This window comes from Rhopilema esculentum, chromosome 13, assembly GCF_057945365.1.
Source record: "Rhopilema esculentum isolate cy_ngs chromosome 13, ASM5794536v1, whole genome shotgun sequence".
Taxonomy (NCBI): Eukaryota; Metazoa; Cnidaria; class Scyphozoa; order Rhizostomeae; family Rhizostomatidae; genus Rhopilema; species Rhopilema esculentum.
In genome coordinates, this window is record NC_142827.1 from 5,419,985 (window position 1) to 5,442,895 (window position 22,911).

General features: G+C 36.6%; 2 protein-coding genes and 1 non-coding gene across 3 annotated transcripts; 1 reads left to right on the forward strand and 2 right to left on the reverse strand.

Moving 5' to 3' along the window:
• Nucleotides 1-1,653: 1,653 nt before the first annotated feature.
• LOC135692007 (uncharacterized) lies at nucleotides 1,654-18,454 on the forward strand. Its single transcript, XM_089112174.1, has 14 exons — nucleotides 1,654-1,907; nucleotides 2,996-3,119; nucleotides 4,013-4,062; nucleotides 4,476-4,580; nucleotides 4,707-4,819; nucleotides 5,853-5,942; nucleotides 6,101-6,217; nucleotides 7,784-7,858; nucleotides 10,786-10,831; nucleotides 14,003-14,128; nucleotides 15,116-15,162; nucleotides 15,718-15,778; nucleotides 16,542-16,631; nucleotides 17,061-18,454. The coding sequence occupies exons 1-14, from the start codon at nucleotides 1,835-1,837 to the stop codon at nucleotides 17,141-17,143; spliced, it is 1,200 nt and encodes a 399-aa protein (XP_088968300.1). The 5' UTR covers nucleotides 1,654-1,834; the 3' UTR covers nucleotides 17,144-18,454.
• LOC135692320 (small nucleolar RNA U3) lies at nucleotides 9,326-9,540 on the reverse strand. The gene has a single exon (XR_010516836.1). It is a non-coding gene; the product is annotated as a small nucleolar RNA U3 (small nucleolar RNA).
• A 120-nt stretch (nucleotides 18,455-18,574) lies between the features above and the next one.
• On the reverse strand, nucleotides 18,575-20,985 carry LOC148958610 (uncharacterized). The gene is made up of 2 exons (XM_089112175.1): nucleotides 20,738-20,985; nucleotides 18,575-19,987 (listed from the first exon to the last, which is right to left on the reverse strand). The coding sequence occupies exon 2, from the start codon at nucleotides 19,507-19,509 to the stop codon at nucleotides 18,766-18,768; it is 744 nt and encodes a 247-aa protein (XP_088968301.1). The 5' UTR covers nucleotides 19,510-19,987; nucleotides 20,738-20,985; the 3' UTR covers nucleotides 18,575-18,765.
• Between the last annotated feature and the right edge of the window lie 1,926 nt (nucleotides 20,986-22,911).

The window sequence follows — 22,911 nt, forward strand, 5'->3', positions numbered from 1 at the left end:
CAAATGTATAAGTGGTTTTATGACCAGGGGGAGTTGAGCTTGAACAGGGGGAGTTGAGGTTGACCAGGGGGAGTTGAATTATGATACAGCACGCGACGAATGCTTAGGCGCAAATTTGCAATATGTTTTCGTGGATCTTTTGACGATCTTTACCTGATGCTCGATGCTGTAACGGCAGAACTTGTAAACCCTTTGGTTTATATAACAGAACGGTTTCAAGTTTCAACTCCGTGTTTCACGTCTTATTCATAGACCATGAGGTATGATTTATATTCAGAGGATAAAGCTTGCCCGAGCCCTTGTTATTCTTTTTTTAATCATTCAAGAACTACATACATAACATCTCAAAAACTTGCCCTTACTATTATTGACCAAAAGGGGTTTCCTTTTTATACCTACTTATATTCCTGCGAATACTTTTTTCTCTAAGAATTTCAAATACATAAAAATACTCAAAACGGCAGGCCCATAGCGAAACGTTCAGGGCCTTCTTTGTTTGGTTTGGCGTCATATGTCGATGCATGCTGTGTTTGAATCCCTGTGTTCAACTTTTGCACTGCACTTCAAGGGCTTCATTCCACCAGCCACGTTATTTTTTTGGTCAAGCTGATCAAGTTCTAATAAATGGCTGCAAAGAGTCAAAAATTAAATTTTGCTTTGAAAATTTGTGGGCTCGGGCCTTTTGCCACTGCGGGCCATCATATCATATTTGACTACAGTTTCTATACTTTTGTACCCTAAGTGAATATAAGAGGGGCGAGCTGCAAATTGCGTTCAATTGACATAAAAGCTGAAACCAAAAATTACTATATAAATCAAGGCATCCAGGCTTTTTAGTTTATGGAAGACTTTCATTTCATTATGGCTTATTAGCAGGGGTACGGAGTTTGTGCATAGCAACACCCTGGGTTATCAAGCCTTACGTTTTAGAACCCCTCAGAATAATTTCTAGATCCGCCCCTGGTGGAATGGAATGTGTTCAGCAACCACTGAGGCGTTTGATCTGAATTGAAAAAGAATGAGGCCCAGGAAGAAATCCGTGAGAAAAGTAACTCACGTTGTGAGACTATGAGAAGGGGTGAATATCAGTTAGTCTCACGGCCAAACCGTGAGACTTGGCAACCTTGAAAAGAGGAAAACTTTTTTCTCACCCTGTAGTATAATTGTAACCTTATTTGTAAAAGTTGTAAGGTATAAACATTTCTGTAGCAGATGAACGAAAGTATGACACTAAAGTATAAATTTTGAAGTAAAAACGCGTAAAAGCATTACTTAGCTTATGATCACACCCTAAAAGAGTGAGGCACGCCCCTTTTGTCTGCAAAAATCATTTCTGTACCCCTTCTTAAAAAGTATTTGGCTTCGCCCCGAGGATCCCCTTAACCTTTAGGGCCCTCAGGAAATTGTTATTTTACTTTGAAGTTGGTATTGGGAAAGTGACAAACATGTTCAAGTGGCCTCGAGCCTGCATGATAATTTAATTGATTGTCTTTTGATTAGCGTTTTATGTTTTTTCTTTGTATCGTTTTACTTATGCTTATAATTGGAGGGCCCCCGAACTGAAAAATCCCTAGGGGCCCCAGCTGCTTCCGTTACGCTACCGCTGAGAACACCTGTGCGCGAGGATGACAGAAATGACAACAACAACAACAACAGAATTGTTTGAAGGAAGTTTGGACTTTTATAATTGAGAAGGAAGCAACAAGACAACAACAACAACAAAAGGAAGCAACAAGAACAGGGTTGTGAAATGCAAACATAAACGAAACAAAATGAAAGTAATGCTTCCTAACTAAACTACCTGTGTGATAATTAACTAAAGAACGAGGCAGGCATGGAAGAGGGAAAGGATCCGCAAGAAGATCAAAGTAACATGTATTCCAGGCAGTTCAGTGCCAACGGAAGGGGTAATTATATCATGGCGTTTGTTTGACAGACATAAAGGACTCCACTTATCAGTTAATTGTTTTTTAAATAGTAGTGTTTATTATTCGAGGTAGACAGATCTTAGTGAATTTATTTGGGATTTGGGAAGCCAGGCAGGGTTGAAAGTTGTTGTTAAAAATTATACCAAGATAAAATAATAATAAAACTCAAGGCATATTTTAAGGCATATTTTAAATGGTGGGCCAGAACCATAGGGGCTGCTAAGGGTGCAGCACAAAAAATTGTTTCAGCCTCCAGCGTGTTAGATCTTTTCCTTCAGTCATGCAAGGTTTAAAATGTCATATGGCAAAAATGGGATGATATCTTATAAAACAAGCCCACTCATTACTGATGAAGACTTCGCTCGAAACGTTTACATGAGAGTGTTTTTCTTGCAGATCTAAATATATAAATAAAAAGCCAATTTATCATTTTTCTGGTATGCGTTTCATCCTTTCAACGAGGAATCATCAAATTGGCTTTCTCTATGTCTCTGCTCTCCAACATACATCTTGTCTATTACCACTGATTTGTGATTTTTACCTCTATCAGCTGCTAACTATCTACAATGCCTGCCAAAAGTTCTTGGAACACCCAGCAACTTGCATTGCATTTTATTTCCTTCATTTAATTTTTAAAAAATTTACTACTTCTGACCTCTTCCACCTAGAACAATGTTGATAATTTAGAGAAATATCATTAAAAAGAAAGTGCTTCCTAAAATTGTAAACCGCTTCATAGTAAACCAACATTGTTCCATAGAGATGATTGATTTTGCCCTTGGAAACGAACGTCAATGTTCCAAGACATTTGGAAGGCATTGTAACTTCATATAGCTAATTGTTTCTAAATACCCTTTTCCCAACAGATAAGAGGCCTCAAAAAAGGGGAGCTGGGGAGCAATGAAAGTCATCAGGCTCTCTGCATAAACGTCCTGTTGGAAATTTGTGTTTTTCTAATTTTTTCAGATCACAAGTCCCAAATCTTTTCACAGCAACAGATTTTTCTTGTCACTTGTTTGATTTCATTACACATTGACGTATAAGTTTGTTGCAATTTTTTCTAACAGCAACCATTAAGGAAGGATGGGGTGAGAAAGAAAGTGGCCAGAAAATATTTGGCCATTACAATTGGAGAAGAAGATGGTTCAGACTAACTGCAAAGGGGCATATTATCCTTTTCTCATATTACACGTAAGGCCTTTTGTAATGATAACTGTTTTGGTAAAAGTTATTTGTGGAATTGGGTGAACTGTTATTATGAGTGTCTGAAAACAAGCTGTTTCAAAGGGAAATTTCCTGCAGAGTAGTGACATTATTGGAAAAATTTTTATTTTGAATTTTGTTAACTGACCTAGATTGCATGAACATAAATATTAGCATTAATTCAGAGTAAATTTGTAGGTTTGTCACAGATCCAGAATTTTAAAAGCATTTTTCAGTTGAACCTAATGTTATACATCAATATTCATAGATGACAGACCCGGAAAGATTTACTGTATACCTAAGAATATAACATAGAGCCAAGGCAGAAAGTGTTAGTCTAATTTTGACACACTTTTGATGTTGTTCTAGTTAAAGTAAATGAAATTGCCCTTTGGTACAAGATCACACTGTAAATCAAATCCCTTGCATACCTAGGTGAACATATCTTGTGTTTGATAGATTATTCCATCTTGAAGTGAAGAGAATAATGTGAGACAACATCTTTCAAATCTCTTACGCATGTGGGGATGGCAAAAGAAATCTTTCATTTTAAGAGAGTTGTGTCGTGAGCTATAGGTTAGGCAAGTGCTTGAAATTTCACAAGTGCTTTAACACAATTTAGAGCAATTAAAGCACCAGAGAGCTCAAATACTTGAAAAATTAATTCTGCATGTTTTTCTCTTATTTAGTTGATATTTCCCCCTGAAATATGTATTCACATTGTTACATAGATTAACATCATTTGTGAAATTAAACCTAAATCAACTTTTGTTATGAGTTTAGAAACGCTTCAATATAGAGTAAGTTTGTCTTTTATCAGTCCTACAATTAAATATTTTATGCCTTTTTATGGTGCACATTAACTTCATTTCGTTTTATAGAAAACCAACTGACAGCAATGCAAAAGGAGAAGTTATGCTTAATCAAGAGTGTAAGTAGTTTGGTGCTTAGGATACTTTCTCAAATGATTTTTCTGGAGCATCAGCCCAAAGTACATAAAAATCCCTCAAAATTCAGCTAAAATTTACTAGCCTTCTCACAGATGTCAAATTAAGCCCCCCCCCGAACTTCCACTGTCTCTAATCTTCACATTAGATTGCGCATTTACTAAAAAGAAGGAAGCGATGCAGGGGGAAATATTGTATTTAAGTTCAGATCAATAAACACACTGAACTGTTTTCATGGTATTTTTGACGGAACGTGTATTGAACCTAGTTATGTTTCTTGTTAACTGTCTCTAGTAAACCTCAAAGGCTACTGTCATCTTGCAAATAACATTAACTGATTTTGTGCTGCTATATTTTTATTAATGATGTTATAAAATTTGAATTTATACCCTTCTAGATACTGCAAGAGAACTAGAAATGGGCGAGAAGTCAAAACCAAATTGTTTTGCTCTCGGACCTCTGACTGATTCTTCAGCGCTACGAACGTATTATGTCAGCTGTGGTATGTTATCATTTTGGACTAATCGTTTACTTAGATGTTGGTTATTAACTGATCATAATTATTATCAATTCTTTATCGTCAATTGTTTGATAATAAAAATTGTTTCGTCTTACTCCATATATCAAGATTCTGAAGACGACAAAGTGGACTGGATCACGACATTGAATTGTGTTATAGAAGGAGTTCTCGAAAAGGTTTTGAAGCGTAAATCAACGTATCGCGCCCAAAGCACGCGAAAGGTAAACTACTGCCATTGCATTTTTAGATTTCAGGTAAACAGCAAGGCTCTACCAGGCACGTAAATAACAGAAGTTGTAAGGGGCATGACGCCCCCCCTCTAAGGTTGGAAAATCCAATTACAGTTGGAAAGCTTACCAGTTCAGTTGTGAATTTTATATTTTAGAAATTTTGGGATTTTGAATATAAAAACTTTCAACCTTATCAAAATTCACAGGCTGATTCATTATAAAATTAAGAATCTTTCAGTACTAGAAATTCTCAACCTTTCTTATAAAAAAACGAGTGTATGGTAAAGCTGCCGAGAAGTCAGAAAATATTGCAGAAGCTGCAGCAGAAGTGTTTGCTCAAGGAAGGGTGTTTCATCTTACAATTCGGGCATATGGACTTGCTCTCAAGTCCCCCATTTTAATTGTAAAAAGCGAAAGGACATTTGCCCTATGAAAATTATTTAAAATTTCCTTCGATCAAGGACAAAGATGAAAGGCTAAATTCCTTTATGGTTTTTCAGATTAAATTGATCTGCAGCGAATAGCTTTTAAATGGGCAAAGCAGAAAAAGAAAAGAATCGCTGTTAATTGACTTGAAAGAACCCTACAATTTATCTTTAAATAGAGCCGCAATTTTTGGTTATGCTTAGATGTTGTTTTATAACTTACAACAAGTTTAAGTGTTCGTGTTACGTTGATCGTTAATCTTGTAACACTGACGGCAGTTTGCAAAGTCAAATACAGCCATTCCCTTTTCCCCAACGGAATACTGTTGGTTCACTTTAAAACGGGTTAGGGAATTAGGAGTTTGCCTTTCCTTAATTATATTTGTCTAAACCCTCAACGTTGCTCTTGGGGGAGGAGGCGGAAGTAGTATTTTTTTCAGAAAAGGAATGAAAGGTATATAATGCAACCCAAAATTTCTGGGTGTTCAAAGTACTTTTGGCAATGATTGTAGATTTTTCAAAGTTTTCGACAAATATAAGATATCGACTAAGTTTCTTCTCCATGGTCATTCAAATTTTTTGTTTGTTTTTGTTTCCAGGATAAAGGAAGACGGGTGACATACCCTCCTCCACAACTCAGTTCCAAAGGTGATACATTTTCGTATCAGCGATTCAAATGGCGAATGGATGTAAGTGTAAAATTATTCTATCTTGTCACCACTTCAACGTGTCTCTGTGTCTCAATTCCTTTATCTCTCCCAATGTTTCTATTTAGGTTTTCCCTTCTTTCTTGTTGGTTCATGTGTAAAAGTTGTCTTTTCGAAAATTTCCAATTTCATCTCCCTAGCAATGGAAGCTTTTATGCAGAGAAGTCAGCGAAGGCAAATGGAAGAAATGCGATACAAAAAATGGCATCAGTATCGCAAGGCAGTCGTTTAGGGATAGCGATTTGGCAGTTATTAAGGTATTTTGTTTTTTGAAAGCTTTAAACTTTGTATAAATAAGCATTAGGACACTTAAGAATCGCAGCAGCATTTTCAAAGCTTTTCGCTACCAATTTTTTTTATGATCTTAGGACGTTCCTTCTCAATATTCCCAGTGTTTCATATATAAAGCAAATTTTATTGCCTTCAGTTTTTAAAGATTGCTCACTTTGTTTGCAAACTTGGGTCCCTTGAATTTCACCCGCCATACAGTGGCGTAAGATTTCGCTCAAGTCCACCTTGTTTTTAGAAGCTTCGAATGTTCTTCATGTGAAGCTTATAACTCAGCTCCCCAGTTAAGAAGAAAAATTATCAGTTTTGAATCTTGCTATTGTCAAGATAACATCTTGCTGATGTGTTTTCCATGAGCTGCACCAATGGATGGGACCTTCTTACAGTCCCTAAATGTGGCCCCCCTCTCAGTTTATTCCCAAGGACCCCAGATGCCTGCGTTACCTCATTATATCTCGTGTTACTTAAAGAGGGCAAGTCTTTGATATTTAATTGGAGGCACACATTTTATACTGGAAACGTAGGATTTAAATATTTAATTCATGAATTTATTCAAGTTCCATGTTTTTATAAAGCGTAACCAAATGTACAGACCAATGTAAGTTACACTCCGATTGTCTTCATTATTATAACACTCACGGATCTCATGTTTTGAAACTGGTATCTCCATATGGGTTATGTCATGCAGGAGCACAAATTATGAGCGTTTAGGGGTGAACACCTCCTTGCAATGATGCTGAAAATGTCGGCCAAAATTTTAATTATAGCGATGGAGTGTTTGCTCTCTTCATTGCGGAGAATATTAGAATTTTTTTCCTTGGAAGATTTGGTTCGAGGCTCCTCAAGTTTGCCCTCGTTAAGAAAGCTTACTCGAGGCTAATTTTTCGAGATGATAGTGAAGGATACCTTTCCTTGCAGATTGCAGCTAACTAATTGCTGCTTGTCACTTAGGGAAAGTACGATGACATTGTTTGTTACGGTCTGTCACTCCTTCCATGAAACGAGGTTAAACACGCTAAACTTGTTCGCACGTAAAAAACAGCAAAGGTGTTGGGGAAAATTTCCCCTTTCTTCTTTTCGTTAATCAGCGAAAACCTTCGTCGTTCTGAGGGCTAGGCTGTAGATCAAAAAATCAAATTTGATGCGTAATTCGAGCACACGCCCCTCTTAACCACCCAGTCATAGGAAATTAACTGTCAAATACGTTACCAAAAATTTGACTGCTGGTGGAAAGAACAAATTAATACGTTGAATCTTGTGAAATCTCATTTTGCATTTGAACCTTCTTCAGCTTGCATTGCGACTATAATTCTAAAACCGGCCTGTTATCGTACTGCATGAAATTACAAAGCACAGCCAATTTCTCCTTGCGTAAAAAGACAACTCCGGCTTAGCATGGCGGTTGCTGCGCAAGAGCCTTTTAAGGGTGATTCATGTCTCTGCCTGTCATGTGACTAGTTCTCAGTTCACCTCACTTTAGACCGTTGATTATAAAATAATAAATCAATTTTGCAATAATTTACCATCTTTTTCAGATTGAAAGTGTTTTTAATGCACCAAAACAGCTTATTTATGAATATCTTCAAAGAGCGCTACGACCCGGGGGCAAGGTATGAAAACTTTCATAATAGTTTATTTAACTGTATTTATTTAACTGTTAGCCCAAAGTGAATTTTATCTTGACCTTCGCCCCCCCTACACATTTTGTTTTGCAGAATCAAAGGCATATTAATTGATATTTTGTCAACCGCCTCTACGAACCTCTCGTCGCTAACATGGCCTAATCTAGAGTAGAAAAAAGATATACAATATGCGAAAGCAATACAGTAGATATCCAAAATAATCATTAAATATATACAAGCCACGGCTCATTCGCCTTATAAAGGCCTACTCTTTCTAATGATAACAATCTTGACAACAGTGTTTGTGCTAGTGAGAAAAAGATACGAGAGGAAGGGCAATCGGGGGGTTTTAGTTAGACCATCTTATCTCCTTATTACTTTGCAATGCCGAATCTTGTGTTTTGTCTTTGTGAGTGTTTATTATTCTACCATGATGTTCACAAACATGACATTCCCATTCTGTAGGATTTCAAAGATCAATTTTTCTTTATAGAGCTAATAAACAAATACGGTAGTCATAGCCTTTCCATATATCCTAAAATTATTCGCAGTGACCTTTGCCTTCTCAAAGCTAATAAGCATCAAAGCAAACTAAACAACTCTTCTTTACATTCCTTCTTCTTTGTTTCCCATAAAACGGATATTTTTCAACTCCTTCCATGAAACGTTCTTTGATTCCGTTGAAAACGCGACGCAAGTGCCCAAACCCCTACCATCATTCTCAAATAAGCCCTCGTCCTGATATGCTGATTAGCCCCTAGTCGAATAACCAGACAGAAAAGAAAGTGCATGGTTACAGTACACATTGGAAAGATGAGTCTAGATTCCTATTGTATTCCTATTTGTCTAAACCAACGAGAAAGCGTTCTATATGCACGTGTACATTTGACGAAGGCTTTTCTTGGCGCTTCGAGATTCAGCCAAAGCCATGTTTATGATATTAACCAGAGTTTCATTCTTGCCCTTCTCATGATACTCTGTGGCTTATTTCCACAAGACCTACCAATGTTTTTACCACAGAATATATGATGCGGTATGAAAATAGCATCGTCGATTTCAATTATGTTGGTGCAGATGATACAAAAGTTTGACAGCCACAAACCTTCGAAAAAGCGCTGGTTCTTTTCCCCCAACAACTACGTGGTAAAACAAGACACAGAGTAGATAGTCATTCTTGATAGCGGTGATTAAAAAAATTTCGTTAAAGATTATGTGTCCATATAAAAGGACTGCGTATACCCAACTTGTCAAGCCACCCATCAAAATAACAATTTGCGATTGGTTAGTGTTTTTGCAATGCAAAACTGCTCACATGAAAAGCTGACCTCGCAGAAGGATAAATAAACAGAACGACCGTAATGACTGGGGGCGATGACATGAAAAATCACGTGTTTCTAAAAACCCAAGCAGAGTCGCTTGCTAAGCTGGACACATTACCTTTAAAGTTTATAGCCAACCACTCAGCTTGCCCGCCGCCCATCCGCGCGGTCACTAAAGTACCGCGGGAGCAATCATCAATTGGCCAGGAGTTCCTCGAGAGGATCTCCTGGGCCACGCTTCTTGCTCAGGGAGGCGGGCTATGCCTCCTCATCGTGGTTAGAGATGTTGTCTTTGTTGATGGACAAAGACGGGACGCGTACTATAGAAATGATCCTAGTAAGTACGGTCTTGGCTATAGGTGGTCATGAGAAAAGAGGAGTTCACAGCACCTGTTGCTTTGAATAAGGGATTCTGTCTTCGCGCATGCGCCGTAAAAAATCTATCAGCAGGAAAGCAAACAAGATTTATTTGTAAACGCAGGTCAAAGTCTAACGGCTTCTGCAAATGTGGACCAGGGGCTTGTGCCCCCACATTGATATTCTAGAACAAATACCCTGGGGTACTTGCTCCATCCTCGAACCGACCTCAAATGGATGGACTGCCGAGTTGGCTAGCTTGTAGAAAGTGGCGATATTCAGATTCATGCCACACGCTTTGACCACACAGCCACACCTCCATAAATACTTATAAAGTTAAAAGCTGTATCTACAACATGCTCAGAGAATCAGCATTTGATTTCAGACTTCTCTAATAAATAATAATCAGTACTCTGACGGAGGTATGCCTACCCGTGTGTAGCAAAATTCAAACCATGAAATTTAATACTTAGGTAGAATTCCTTATTTCAGTGCAAACCATACACCTAATTTCCAACGAAATTTCCATTCAATGCAAACATTTTCGGAATGTGTCGATACTATCTTATTCTAGCGTTTGAACCAATCTATTCACTCATTTAAACTGTTTCATTTTTGAACAAGTTCAATTAAATCTTGAGCTTTTTCACTCAAACCTCGTCCCAACCCCCGCACATCCTGTCTGTTTCTCTGCAAATATGGTGGGCCTAAACCGTTCAGTAAAGATGTTTATGGGTTTTTCTAAGCTATAGAAGGAAGGGGCAAATGGCCTGACAAGCGAAATTTTAAGCAGCTCTTTGAGGTGATACTTTATCTTTTGGTTTGGAAAGCTCATTATGCGTTTATATATTTCAAGCCTAGGCCGAAATGAGAGAGTTAGTTTGGAACCAAAGTCATAGACTGACTCCGTGAGTCGCAAATTTTGCTATTAAATTGAATTTCCATTTGGCGTAATATTTACGCTGTCATGGATTGGCATGGCTACTACAGAAAGTAAAACATTGGCGTGATTCTTAGTGCTTCATAAATGTTGGTGTTAATGTGTGGCGGACAAAATTTGCGAATTCCACCTTGGCTTGCTCGTAATAACGAAAGGTTACATTATAACTTAGTTATGAAAAGCTGAAGTTATATCCAAATTTTTTCAAAATATCACTGCCAAGCATTCAAGGGTTTTATGCCCACTTACATTGAGAATGTTTGGGTGCGTTTTAACGAAAAGTTTTTTCTTGTTTGCAGTTTGATTTCATATTCAGAGGCGAAACAGTATTGCAAAGGATCGAAGGTATTTTTCTAGTTTATAATTTCAAAGGCAAAAACTAGTATATTTTACAGCGTTCTAATTCTGCTACAGTTCTGCTAATTCTCATTTTGGTCATTCCTCTTTCTCTTAAGAATCTTTGACTTGTAGTTGCCATGCATTGCTTCGCTATCACAAAGCCCCCCGTCAGTGCTGGCTTAAAAATATTAGATTTGACTGATTTTTCTTCGAAATGAAAAAGTAACAACCTTTTCGGTTAGAACTTGTGGAATAATTATGACGATTAAATGTAATTTAATCAGAGTTAATTTCACGAGGGGCTTTTGACCTTTGACTAATTCGCTTGTTATTTTTGCTATTCGTTATGGTCTTCTGTGCCACGATTCCTCGCTTGTATCCGCTCTACTAGTTTATGTGCAATGCGAGGAGTCTTTCGGCCTCCTGAGGATTTGATTTGTAATACTAGGGTAAGATTCCCTTGGTTCGTTCGTGGCGTTTTCATTCCCTTGGTTAATCTAGGAGTATTTAGGAATTGAGCATAGCGTGGGTCTTACCTTGCTTGGCGAAAGATGTTTATTTTACCAGCCCGATGATGTGGGAACGTTGCCCTATGACTGACCTTCTGATGTCTATGGTATGGTTTTCTGAGGGAGCTTTTTGCCCTTCATTTTGTATTTGTATTTTATGAAGTCAATTCTGTAAGATAAGGTCGTCGGAAAAGACGGAAACATAGCATAGTTGGGTACTTTTCGTCTGCACTCCTCAAAATATCAACGCTGGATAATGACCATAATCCGGATAATGAAATATACATCCGAAAGTAAGGGTCGAAAGTACCGCGAGGTCTCGCGAGATTGAGAAAATGGCGCGTTTGATTTCTCGAGCTGTACGTGTGAGTTATATTGCGCTTATTGATTGGTTCCCCAGAACGGTGCGCTTGTTTGATTTGATCTAGATGTTATGAGTGAAGGAATATGAATTCTGGAAATTATCTTACAGAAAATCAGTTTGATAGAGAGGTTTTTGTGTGAAGAACGGTACAGTTTTGTAAAGAACCCTACAGTTAATCGTTGAAGTTTTTTCATGTTGAATTTCTTCGCAGTTCATGGCAATTTGTAGTATGCAGTAAACACACTTTTAGACAACAGGCCAATCAAAAAGCTTAGTAGCTCTCTCACGTTTATTGATTGGTCAGCAGTTGATTGACAGGTGGCTTAAGCCATTTGAGTATCTGTTTCCATTTGAATGCCTTTAAGTTCTTGGTTTCACTTGATCGCCATGGATGATGCGTGTATGAAGTCTAGTTTTTTACAGTTGTTTCAGGCCATGCTGGGAATAAAATGGCAGGGGTGCGATGAATTGCACTCCTTGTGGTGCCTTGTGGTGCCTTGTGGTGCCAAAATACTTAATAGTACATTCAGCTGTATATAAACGAGACTACATAACTTTATCATAAGAAAACATAAGACAAGGCTTGTCCAATCAATGCATTTTTATTAAACAAGATTTACTAACGTCAAATCCAACATATTAATGAAAAAAACATTATTAATAAGGTAGGTTAATTTATATGTAATACTGCAGTTTATAAACCCTTCTCATCTTCTTCTCCTGACAATCTTGTTTTTAAAATTTCAGAATTTTGACTGTACACCAAATAGAAAACTAATCTGTTGACCAATGTTAGAACGAATTAAATTTGTAATTACACGTTTTTGATTTTAGCCATTCGATGAGCCATTCCATTGGTTCCTTAGGTACAAAATAGTTTTTTCGTACCTGTATATAGAGGAATTATGAGTCCTGAGAAAACAGGATTTTAATCCAATTTTAATTGTAAAATTCTTTATTTAAAGGAAGATTTAATGTAAAACATGTAATCAATTAAACAAAAGGCATCCGAAAACCTGTATTCAGTTCAATAAAATGTATTCAGTTCAATAAAATGTATTCAATTCAAAAAATTTATTCAGTACAGAAAAACATGTTCAGTGCAAAATAATCTTTCAATCCAAAACAAAATGTTCAACATTACTGGGGCGAACGCGTTCGTCATAAAACTTCAAATCACAATATCACACTATCAAAGATGGATGAAATTGAGGACTTGGAAGGTGTGTGCCAAGGCGTGGGCATGCAATCACACGCCATTCCCAGCATGGCCTGGTTGTTTTGTTATTGTTCGATGCAACCTGCACTGTGATTTCTACCACCAACAAAACAAATGAAAAATAAAGAAAACAAATGAAAAATAGAAAAGCACAGCGCAAAGTCTTAGGTGCTCCAAGTAGTTTTGGCAGTGATTGTACCCATTTTGAAAATATCTAAACACATTACATATTACCTTGAATGGTTTTTCAAAAAGTTTCTTATCAGGTTTGATTTCCTTTTCTTTATCTAGCAAAACATACCTAGCTTTAAATTTTTTTGGGCTCTGTTGTTTTCGTCAAGCCTGAAGCGGTAATTTGTATGGTATCCTTTGTAGTCATAAACCTCTCTCGAAGGATTCTTCTTACGTGGTGTATTGGTGTCATGAGACAGAGGCTTAGGCTGCATTGTGTGATTTCTGTTAGATGTTGCGTGCAGTTTAACGAGGCCTAAAGCACCAAACAACTGTGAAAGAGTTTTTGTTCATAAATTGAGTTCTGCTTGGATAGAAAAGGTAAGCAAGGGGAATCCACACTCAGGCCCCTGCTAACAAAAAATTGACTGGCTATTTCCACTCAACTCATTTTGTTGGCACTTCACATGGGTCAATACATTTTTTTTATAAGAACAATTTTATAAGAACACGAGCCTCAAAATGGGTCAAAATTTAAGAACAAATTAAGAACAAGCTGAGGCTGAGCTACTGTAAAATGAAATTTTGAACAACGTTTTATCTCAAAAACGAGGATTTTCAGCCATGTGTGGGTGCTTTTTCGGTGAATATTAAAACATGGCGGCAAATTAAGTTTGTCTCTACACACTTTGTTGGCAAAAGAGGCCTGAACACCTCCCCAGAACGAAAAGCTAGAAATCGCACTGCTTATACGCTATAAATTTAAGAACAAATTAGGAACAACCCAGCCTCAGATTTTCGGAAAAATTAAGAACAATCAGCCTGAAGTCAAATTTACTGGTTCTTATAAAAAAAAGAGTGTAATAGCTCTCATGCATTTGTTCTCATGTTATCTTATTCACCTTGTTTTTTAGAGTTTCAAACAATTACAGAAGTGGTACGAAACGACTATGATGTTCCTCTCCCAGGCATGAAAAAGAGAGACGTCTGCTTAGCAAAAATGTGGCTACCAGATTTTATCACTAGTGATGGCACTGCCGGTAACTGCAATTTTCTTTTACAGGACTTCTATTTGTAGACAGATGAGACGGGGGTATGGGGTATGCGTCTTGCAGCGTTACTAGCAAACCACAAGGACTCAGTACAATGCCCGGTAGAGAAAAATTACTGAGAGCAAATGTTCAACCAATTCTCTACCATTTAAATTATTAGGAACACTTTCTGCATATTTCGTGTCCTGCTTTTTTTGCATTTTTTGCATTTTTTGTTGCCATTTTGGAGACCTTTTTCATAAAAAAATCTTTATTTTTTAGCCTTCTACCTAGCGTGAAAATCATAACTGTTTTCAAATAGAAGTTTACAGATAGCCCTTTTTTCAGTTAGGCTTAAAAAGAAATTCACGAAGCTTAGAACCTGCAATAAAAAGTAACGGAACATATAATCACATTTATGGCGCACTTTAATCATTTTTAATTTATTCTTGAATTCAAGCAACTTTTAGCCTCAAGTGTTCTTATAAATGTGTCAAAGGAGGAATGTGACAAAATATATTTAAATCTGTATATTTAAATCCCCTGACCCTGCTTAGTGTCTTAAAAAACATTTTGTTTTATAACCGTCTTCTTATCATTTTGCAAACCTGTTTTGAAAGATCTTTTGAAAGATCAAATTTTGCTAAAAGGATATCAATTCACTGAGAGAAGAATATAGTGACAAGTCCGTGGCATTATTTTATCTGCAACCGCACTTTATCTATATTCGCCTAGACTGATAACCTGCCCATCTGTTAAACATCCTTTAGAATTATTGGCTGGTTATTAGGCAAGTATTTACAACACCTCTTCGTAGTTTCGTGTTTTTTTCACGTTCCAAATACTAACATCACAATCATGAAGTTCGCATACTTGTCCTGACAAATTATGAAATTACATAAGAACGAGAGCTATTGTGAAGAATTGCATGTTATGTTCTTCATATATTTCAGCTACTTTCACGAGTTACACTGTAAATTTGTTTGTTTGTTGTAGGACTGCTAGTGATGTCTGTCAAACATCCATCATCTAAATCAATTAAGGTAATAGCATTGTAATCTCTCAAGTATGCTTTTTCTACGTTTTCCTCTGAAGAATATACATTTTCAAGACAGGGAAGTATTCAATCTTTTGATTCACACATTCCATTGAACTACTTTCACGCGTGTTTTTGCATTGATTTTGCTGTCTCCTCCGCCTCGCTGCTATATGTCAGAGCATGATTCTTCAAATGGCGTTACGTCAGATCATGATTCTCTCTTTAACAGGGTGAAGATCCTTAAACAGGTTTCTCTCTCAAGCTAGAAATAGATAATTTTCTCTAGACTTCTTTATCAACCCTTCTTCTTGCAAATTGGATTTGACGTATCGAATCTTTGGACTTTGTCCCAGCCCAATTCTGAATCGTCAATGCTGGGCCATGCTGGTGCAGTATTCAACTTTAATGAAAGCGTTTTCTGCAATTTCGAAGAATTATTTCTGGTATTTCATAGGAGGAAATTGCCTTAAAGTAGAAGGGCCAGTAGCTATTTTCGTACATTTACCTATGCTTTTCGATTCGTTGTCTTTCTTCCAAATATTTATTCTCGAATCTTTAGGATATGGAGCGTGCCTTTATCGATGTATCAGGCATGGTTTTGTATGACCAGGAAGGCGAAAGTATGTATTCTTTTTGGTACTGTTTAATTTCAATTTTACCTTGGCCTTTGAAGGCTTCATCATAAAAAACGTATTATTGTTCTAGAACTTTTCAACCTTATTTCTCAGGGAGTTGATTGAGATCCCAATAATTTTGAATGTAGTAATACTCTTGATTAAAAAATCTGGAGTTTTTTAAATACCTTTGTAAATAAATTGTTAAGGAACAAATGCATCAACTGAACTGAATTTCAAGATGTTCCACAAAAAGTTATCTGAAGACATTTTCATTCCATTTTTCCCACCTTTTTTGAGTTTTCCAGTGCACTAAAATTTATCAAAGAGAAACACGGAGAGATTTGTCCCATTCTAAAGTAATGAAAAAAGTTCTGTGTTGTAAAATATATCATTGTTTAGGTTTCCAGAGGTGCAGCTGCAGAAAGTTTTGAGTCACCATGCCTCAATTATTCCTAACATTCTAGGACAATCGAGCTAAATTAGAAGGCAGATATATTTTAGTTTATACAATTATATCATCTCTATACAATTATATTTTGATTTTGGTGTTCTTGAGAGTTTTAACACTTTCAATGTAGTTGGAAACTTCCACAAAATTTATGCAAAGCTTTAGCCTTGGCCCCTCTCTAAGTTACTTTGCTACATTTTTGAATTGTGACAATAAAAATGAAGAATGCTCCCGCCATATTTATTATTTCTCAAAGTAGATTATACACGTCCTAATTTCTAGATTTAGAGGTATGTAATATTAATTGTTCATTTCTAGATGGTGAAATGTGCACGCGAGCCGTTGTTGTCATTCAAGTTGATTTACAAAGTGCTTTGCAGAATATGTTACGAGGGGCTTTCAAATCAGGTAAGAGCTCTCATTTAGATGTGTCTTTCGGATATTATCGGTCTCTTTTCAAGCATTTCAATATATATATACCATCCTTAATAAATAGCTAGATTTGTAAACATAGAGCTGCAATTATTTTAAGCATGGCTTTTAAACGGCTGTCGAGTTTCGATCGAAAATAGTAGTTTGGATTAATAAAGACTAAAGGTGACGTTCAGGTGTAAGGTTGTGTTTTAGGCCCATGATGGTCCGTGTTTTGTATAGCAGTTAAAAGTTAGATGTGGGATGACAAAGTTGTGTAGATTCCTTTCAGATTGTTGGTTTTCTACTTCAAATGAAATTATGCTATACTGAAAATGCGATTGTCCTTTTGTATTAGGACTGTTTATTATACTCTCAAAAAAATTAGCATGTTAGTCGGAACCTTTGAGCCTCATTTTCTTTCAGGGTTGTTGAAACGAGGCATACGAAATGGATTCAGTTACTTTTCCAGTTGCCTCAATGCATACAAAGAAATGCTGATGATCTAGGTATATATAATTGTTGAGAATCCCATGACTATTCAACTGATTTTACACATGATTTTTTAGCAGACTTGAGTTTCTACTCCTTTATATGGATAAGAGATTTTCTAAAAAGTATTACTCTTTTGAAATATTGAACTAGTTTCATTGAACGTCTTAAGATTAACATATGTTCAGTTTAAATTGTTTACTAAAATTCTATGTAAACTAAGTGTAGTTAGCCTCATGCAATGAAAGGAATTGGTTTAGGCGGTTTTGTTAAAAGAAATGGTATCAACTTTCATAACTTTAGTATAGGGAAAAGCATAAATTTGGTTCTGAGCTAGTTTTGAAAAGGGGTACAGTGAGAATTTAATCAAAATGTGGAAAGGTTTTTTAAAGAGCTGCCGTTTTCGTTAAAGGTCCATATTTTTTGCCTGTATAAGAATCCTGCCGTATGCTCTTTCCCTGAATTCCTAGCAAACTATAGATCTCGTATTAGTTTGCAGTTAATATGAGCGCACGTTGCAAGGCAAGTATCCATTTTATTGTTTACACGGGTATTTTGCTTCGATAACACTGCTAGTAAATTTTCATTTGCTCGAAAGAGATGTAGTTATGAACAGTAACGTTGATAGAGAAACTGCGCCCATTGAATGGGTAAAGGAGACAAGCAGTGACAATACACTGTACATGACTATGGCCATGCAGTTTCATTTGTTAAGCGATGTGATGTTTTTCATGGTTGAAAGTCTAGATAGAAAAGTATATCAATACTAGTAACTAAATGATTTGCAATGCATTATTGAGTGAATTAGACAATACAAATGCGGTATCGTTGTCGTATCTATTAAAAATCGATGCTATGGACAAAAACCACGCTTAGAGCTGCGATTTCTAATAACTGGTCTCCTTAAGATAATTTGTACCGATTGTTGAACATGCTATTTCGCAACTGTGCAACACCTGTGAGGAGCTGATTCAAAATGCAAAGCTGGATGGGTCTATTGTGTAGAAAATAACCATGACCTGTGCTCGTATGATTTTGAGATGTTGATTTAAAGCCAGATCTCAACTGTCCAGCTATTTGTTGCAATATTCGGCTGTTTTTCGCAAAGCAGCTTCCATTTTCTTAATGATAAGTGTTGAATAAAGTCGTATTGTAGTTCTGTGCTTAAAAACAAGTTTAAATAAAGCTTTTTATATCAGTAATCATTCTGGTATCTCAACCCCTAAGATGAACATCATCACATATATTTCAAAATGTTTACTATTGTAAAATTAGGTCTTTCGTCTTGTAATTAAAAAGTTTCTTTGTGTATTACTATTTTGACGAGACACTGATGCTTTCATTTCAAACAACTTTGGTCAACAATTGTCTAAGTAATAGAGAAGAACTTATTTCAAATAGAATTGTGTCGACTTCATTAAAGGGCTTCAGAGTGTGTTTAGGAATACACACTGGTGCCATATACGTTTATTTTTCACAGATTGAGACAGTCAGCATTGGAAAAATATTAGGCAAACGTCTGTCTTTTCAGCTGAAGTAAATTTTAACGCTACTCGTGATCCATCTTGCTTTTTTATATATTTCTGCATAAAATCAAATTTCCACATGGACGCTGCTTGTTAAACAAATTGTGTTCAGACTACCATGTTACCGAAACACTTCGCCTTGTGTAATCCTTTGGGGGTATTTGCAGCTCATCCTTTGTTCCTGTTTCACAATCAGATGCCTCCCGCATCCATGTCCCAAATAACTCCTTCGGAATTTTCTTATCGCTGTATTTTGGAACAGTAAGAAAGTCATTAGTTTGCGACCGTTCCTTTCCCCCACTCACGTTGTGACCTTTCGGTGTATAAACGCTATTAATTCTACGAATGATATTTTTATCCTTGGGTATACGCCTGCAACATAGGGTAGCCTCGTTAATAGTCTTCTTCGAATCCTCCATTGCCTTTTGCAATCGAGGCAGAGATATGACTTGGCCTTCCCGTTTAGCTGGGGTCTTTGGGGGACGTGAATTGCTGCGCTCTTCGCTTTTCTTCGTGACTTTACACATTTGCTGCCAGGGAAGTCTTGATCTTTGTGTAGTTGTCCGACTAAGGATGACTTGGGGTAGTCCTGTTCTTATGAGTTCCTCGTTGTTATTGAAACTACCAGAACATTTTCTTGTCTTCTCGCGTTCGATAACCAGCTGTCTCTCCATCCTGTCAATAGATGTTTTTAGTTTTAACTTGGCCTCCTCTAAATGCTGAAAGTTTTGCTCAAGTTTCCACGCCTCGTGTATATTTTTGCGTACAAGTCCGTAAGATTTGATATGTTCAGTGCTCAGATCGCAATCTTTTGCACCTTCTCTCAGGTTTGACGGTGCTAAATGTTTCCCCTCCATCGACTCGATTCAATATCTCAGTAGAAACAAACAACAACCAGCTTCTTTCCAAGCAACTAATTTGTTTGTTAGGTCGATTTTCAAAGAACCACTTTTTCAATTTTATTAATGCTTTTTAAGCTTGATGTTTTGAACGACTTTCGTTACAAATCTTTGAATGGTAAGCAAAATCTCTCCAGCTGCAGGGTCTCATCAAGATCCTGAATCTCAACAAATTCAAAACAACCTTCGAATTAGTGGTTTGTTTGAGACCAATTCTGATTACATTGCAATAACGTGCAATATTTTGCGATTATAAAGATAGCTTAAATGCCTGATTTCCAGCTGCTATTTACCAGTAAGAGCTTTTATTTTTTACACAACAAAGGCAATTCAAACGTCAGCAACGAACTGTAAAGCTTTTCTTGCCTTCCACGACAACCTGTTTTCGCGCCTGATTAGTAGCCGTTATAAACGTGTGTCCTTCTATGACGTCATTCTAAGATGAGAAAAACGTTTCATGGAATATACCAATTCAACTTACGGCTTTATTTTAAAAAATTCTTCAAATTCTTTTGTACAAAATTTTTACCTCAGATTCGGATTGAGAGCAAGGTTTTCAGTCTACTTGGAAGTTTTCATTATGTTATTGCTCACGATATTGATTTTATGACGACATAAAGATAAAAAATTTTATAATGGATTTGACCATGATTGGCGACTGTGGTGAGGGGGGTAAAGTTTCAACCGGAATTATTTTTGGGGTCAGATCCCTTATAAGTTTATTTCTACGTAAAATCTAAAATACAACCACAAATAATATTGCAAATTGTATCCAGCTTGAAATTATGGTGATAAAACCAAATTTGAGCTAAAAATAATCGTATCGTGAAGTTTGGAGAAATGTCCAAAACGAGATCGTTAGTTAAATTGGTGTATTGATCATGTTTTATACGGTAAAGTTCATGAAGTCCTATTCTAAATGCTTTTCTCTAATTGTTATGCGCATACATTATGCAACATTAGTATAATTGCAATGAGAAGAATGGTGTGTTCATCGAGTCGTCTCTCACGCAGGTTACTTGACTTTTATTAGCCAAATAACAACCTGAATATTACTCTATTATTTGGAGGTATTCAGCTTCCTGATTTTACCCTCACGACACACATTGCTAATTGAACATTACCAGTGTTTACGTTTACTAATTGAACACTACTGTTACCAGTGTATGTATAAACATATACAAACCTCCACAAAATAGCATTTTAAATATCCAATCACTGTTGCCTATATTCTGTCTATCTCACAAATGACTGTCCTACCTACAAGTCACAAACATTGATTTGCGGCAAAATAAGCTTGTCTTTTCATTATGTTTTGCGATATTGTCGGCAAACCTTAAGGAACTTCGCAGTCACAGTTCTGACGCTCTCGTTGGTAATAAGATAATCATATATACAGAGAAGGATTAAATTGCTCGATTTCTATTGCGAGCACCAACACGTCTTTTTTCTGTTTGAAGTCTTTCACTGGCCGCCTCGTTCTCATGAGATGACTGAGCCAGATAGTATGTAATCGCGAGATAATGAATTTGCTCTACGAAGTATGCATTAAAGAAAAAGATTTTTTTTCGTAGGAAGTCAAATTCAGAAGGGAATTTCTCGTTTCATCTTGTTTACTCAAACAGTATATGTACCTTCAATAGACCTGTATAAGTTGTTTTAGATGGAAAATTAGTAAACCTAATTACGATACAATCCATGTTACAAAATCTTGCAAGGTATGCCTTGTTAGTTATGTTTGCTTAACGAAGAAAAATCACAAAACTATGATGTCGTTGGAAGGAAATGGAGGAAGTAAGTTTTAGTCTAATGGCTATCAAGCTTATTCTACGTCAAGCTATGGTTGCCATGGCAACTGTTCTATCGCCAGCGTCCTTTTTCGAATGAAAAGCGTTTCTTTGCAGTAATGTGTCTGCAAAACATTCTGCTGAAATATAGCAAAAGTAGCAACTTACAATATTTCCAAATTTGGCTTTTGAATGGTTTTAAATTCAAATGTAATTCATTTTACAAAAAAAATCAAACTTGCGAGATCGAAAATAAAACAGTACGATCGATGATTAGAATCCCACGAATTGAGGCCTGGTAACTAGACAGTTGCCCTGGCAATAAAACTGGATGCTCGGATTAGTTCCATGTTGGGTTTTCTTGTCATTTTGTGGCTCACAACGTCTCCTCGTTGATTCTTGGTATAGGGCTTGGGGAAAGTTTTTGAATGGTCAAAGCAATCTGTACCACCTTTGATATTGGCAAAATCTTTTTAAAGCCCTCAGCAATAGTTTTTGATATATAACCCCCTTCCGCATATAATGAAAAGTTTAAAAATTCGGCTTATTTGCTTAAGAAATGTATGTGCAATTCTGGTATTTTTCAAATGATTCTTTGTATGCTCATTAAATAGACTAAACTATTTTGTTGGCAACCAAAATTTTCACCAATGTTTCAAACTTCCTGCTAAAGAGCCAACAATTTTTTTACCAATTAATTTTAAAATATAAGTACTATAACAATCAAATGCATCTTTGAAATAATAAAAGTTTACCGTTTTGCTGGTCTGTCATACCGTGCTCAGTCGATTATAGGCAGAGCAGCCCAGTTACCTGATGATCGCTTTAAGCATGAAATTCGGAATTGCAACTTGAAACCGTCCTGATCTATGCACCAAAGCTATTTCAAGGCATACTGCTATCCAAACAATCTTTTGGTGGTATAAAATTTGAAAATGGCTTTGAAAAAAGCAAACATTTAGAAAACTAAAGCTTTTCGTCTGACACTCTTCAGAGTTTAAAACGTCAGAACATAGACCGAAAACTCTACGCTAGGAAATATATATACCCAGTTGTGGATCGAAATAGGCCAATCAGAAACAGGAGCACATGACTGTTGAGGTTGACCAATCAGTGCCGCTTGCCTATTGAGAATGTTACCAATGGAGTCCTAAGGTGAAAACGAACTCCTTTTGTCTACACAGTAGCGGTTTTTTCGTGCTTATGTAGATAGATTCCAAAACTGCTAGGTGGAACGACGATCGGGCTTTACCAAAAATCCGAAATATGACGCCATTATAGTTTTTTGCACAATCTGGGTTTTCCAGTAAATGCTGCCTGATAGCAGAATCGAAGGTTTAAGTTGTACTTATAGATCTGCAAGACCGACGTGGCTGTTCTCTTATACTGCTATCCTAATATTGTAACTGCCCTTATGATATTAAATTGCAATTTTCATGCCCCCCCCCCTAACCCGCCGTTTTAATACATGCGTAACCTTTGTGATCTCTCTAATATCTTCCAGCCCCCTATTCAGCATTTATGATTGTTCACTAGAAGTGATATAAATAATTTAATTTTATAAGCATTTTAA

Bases quoted from the DNA above. Each gene is read 5' to 3' on its own strand.
- LOC135692007 (XM_089112174.1), top strand. From the start codon at position 1,835: ATGGAAGAGGGAAAGGATCCGCAAGAAGATCAAAGTAACATGTATTCC. The intron at 4,063-4,475 runs GTAAGTAGTTTG...ATACCCTTCTAG, and splicing joins AGTTATGCTTAATCAAGAGT to ATACTGCAAGAGAACTAGAA. The intron at 15,163-15,717 runs GTAATAGCATTG...TCGAATCTTTAG, and splicing joins CATCATCTAAATCAATTAAG to GATATGGAGCGTGCCTTTAT.
- LOC148958610 (XM_089112175.1), bottom strand. From the start codon at position 19,509: ATGGAGGGGAAACATTTAGCACCGTCAAACCTGAGAGAAGGTGCAAAA.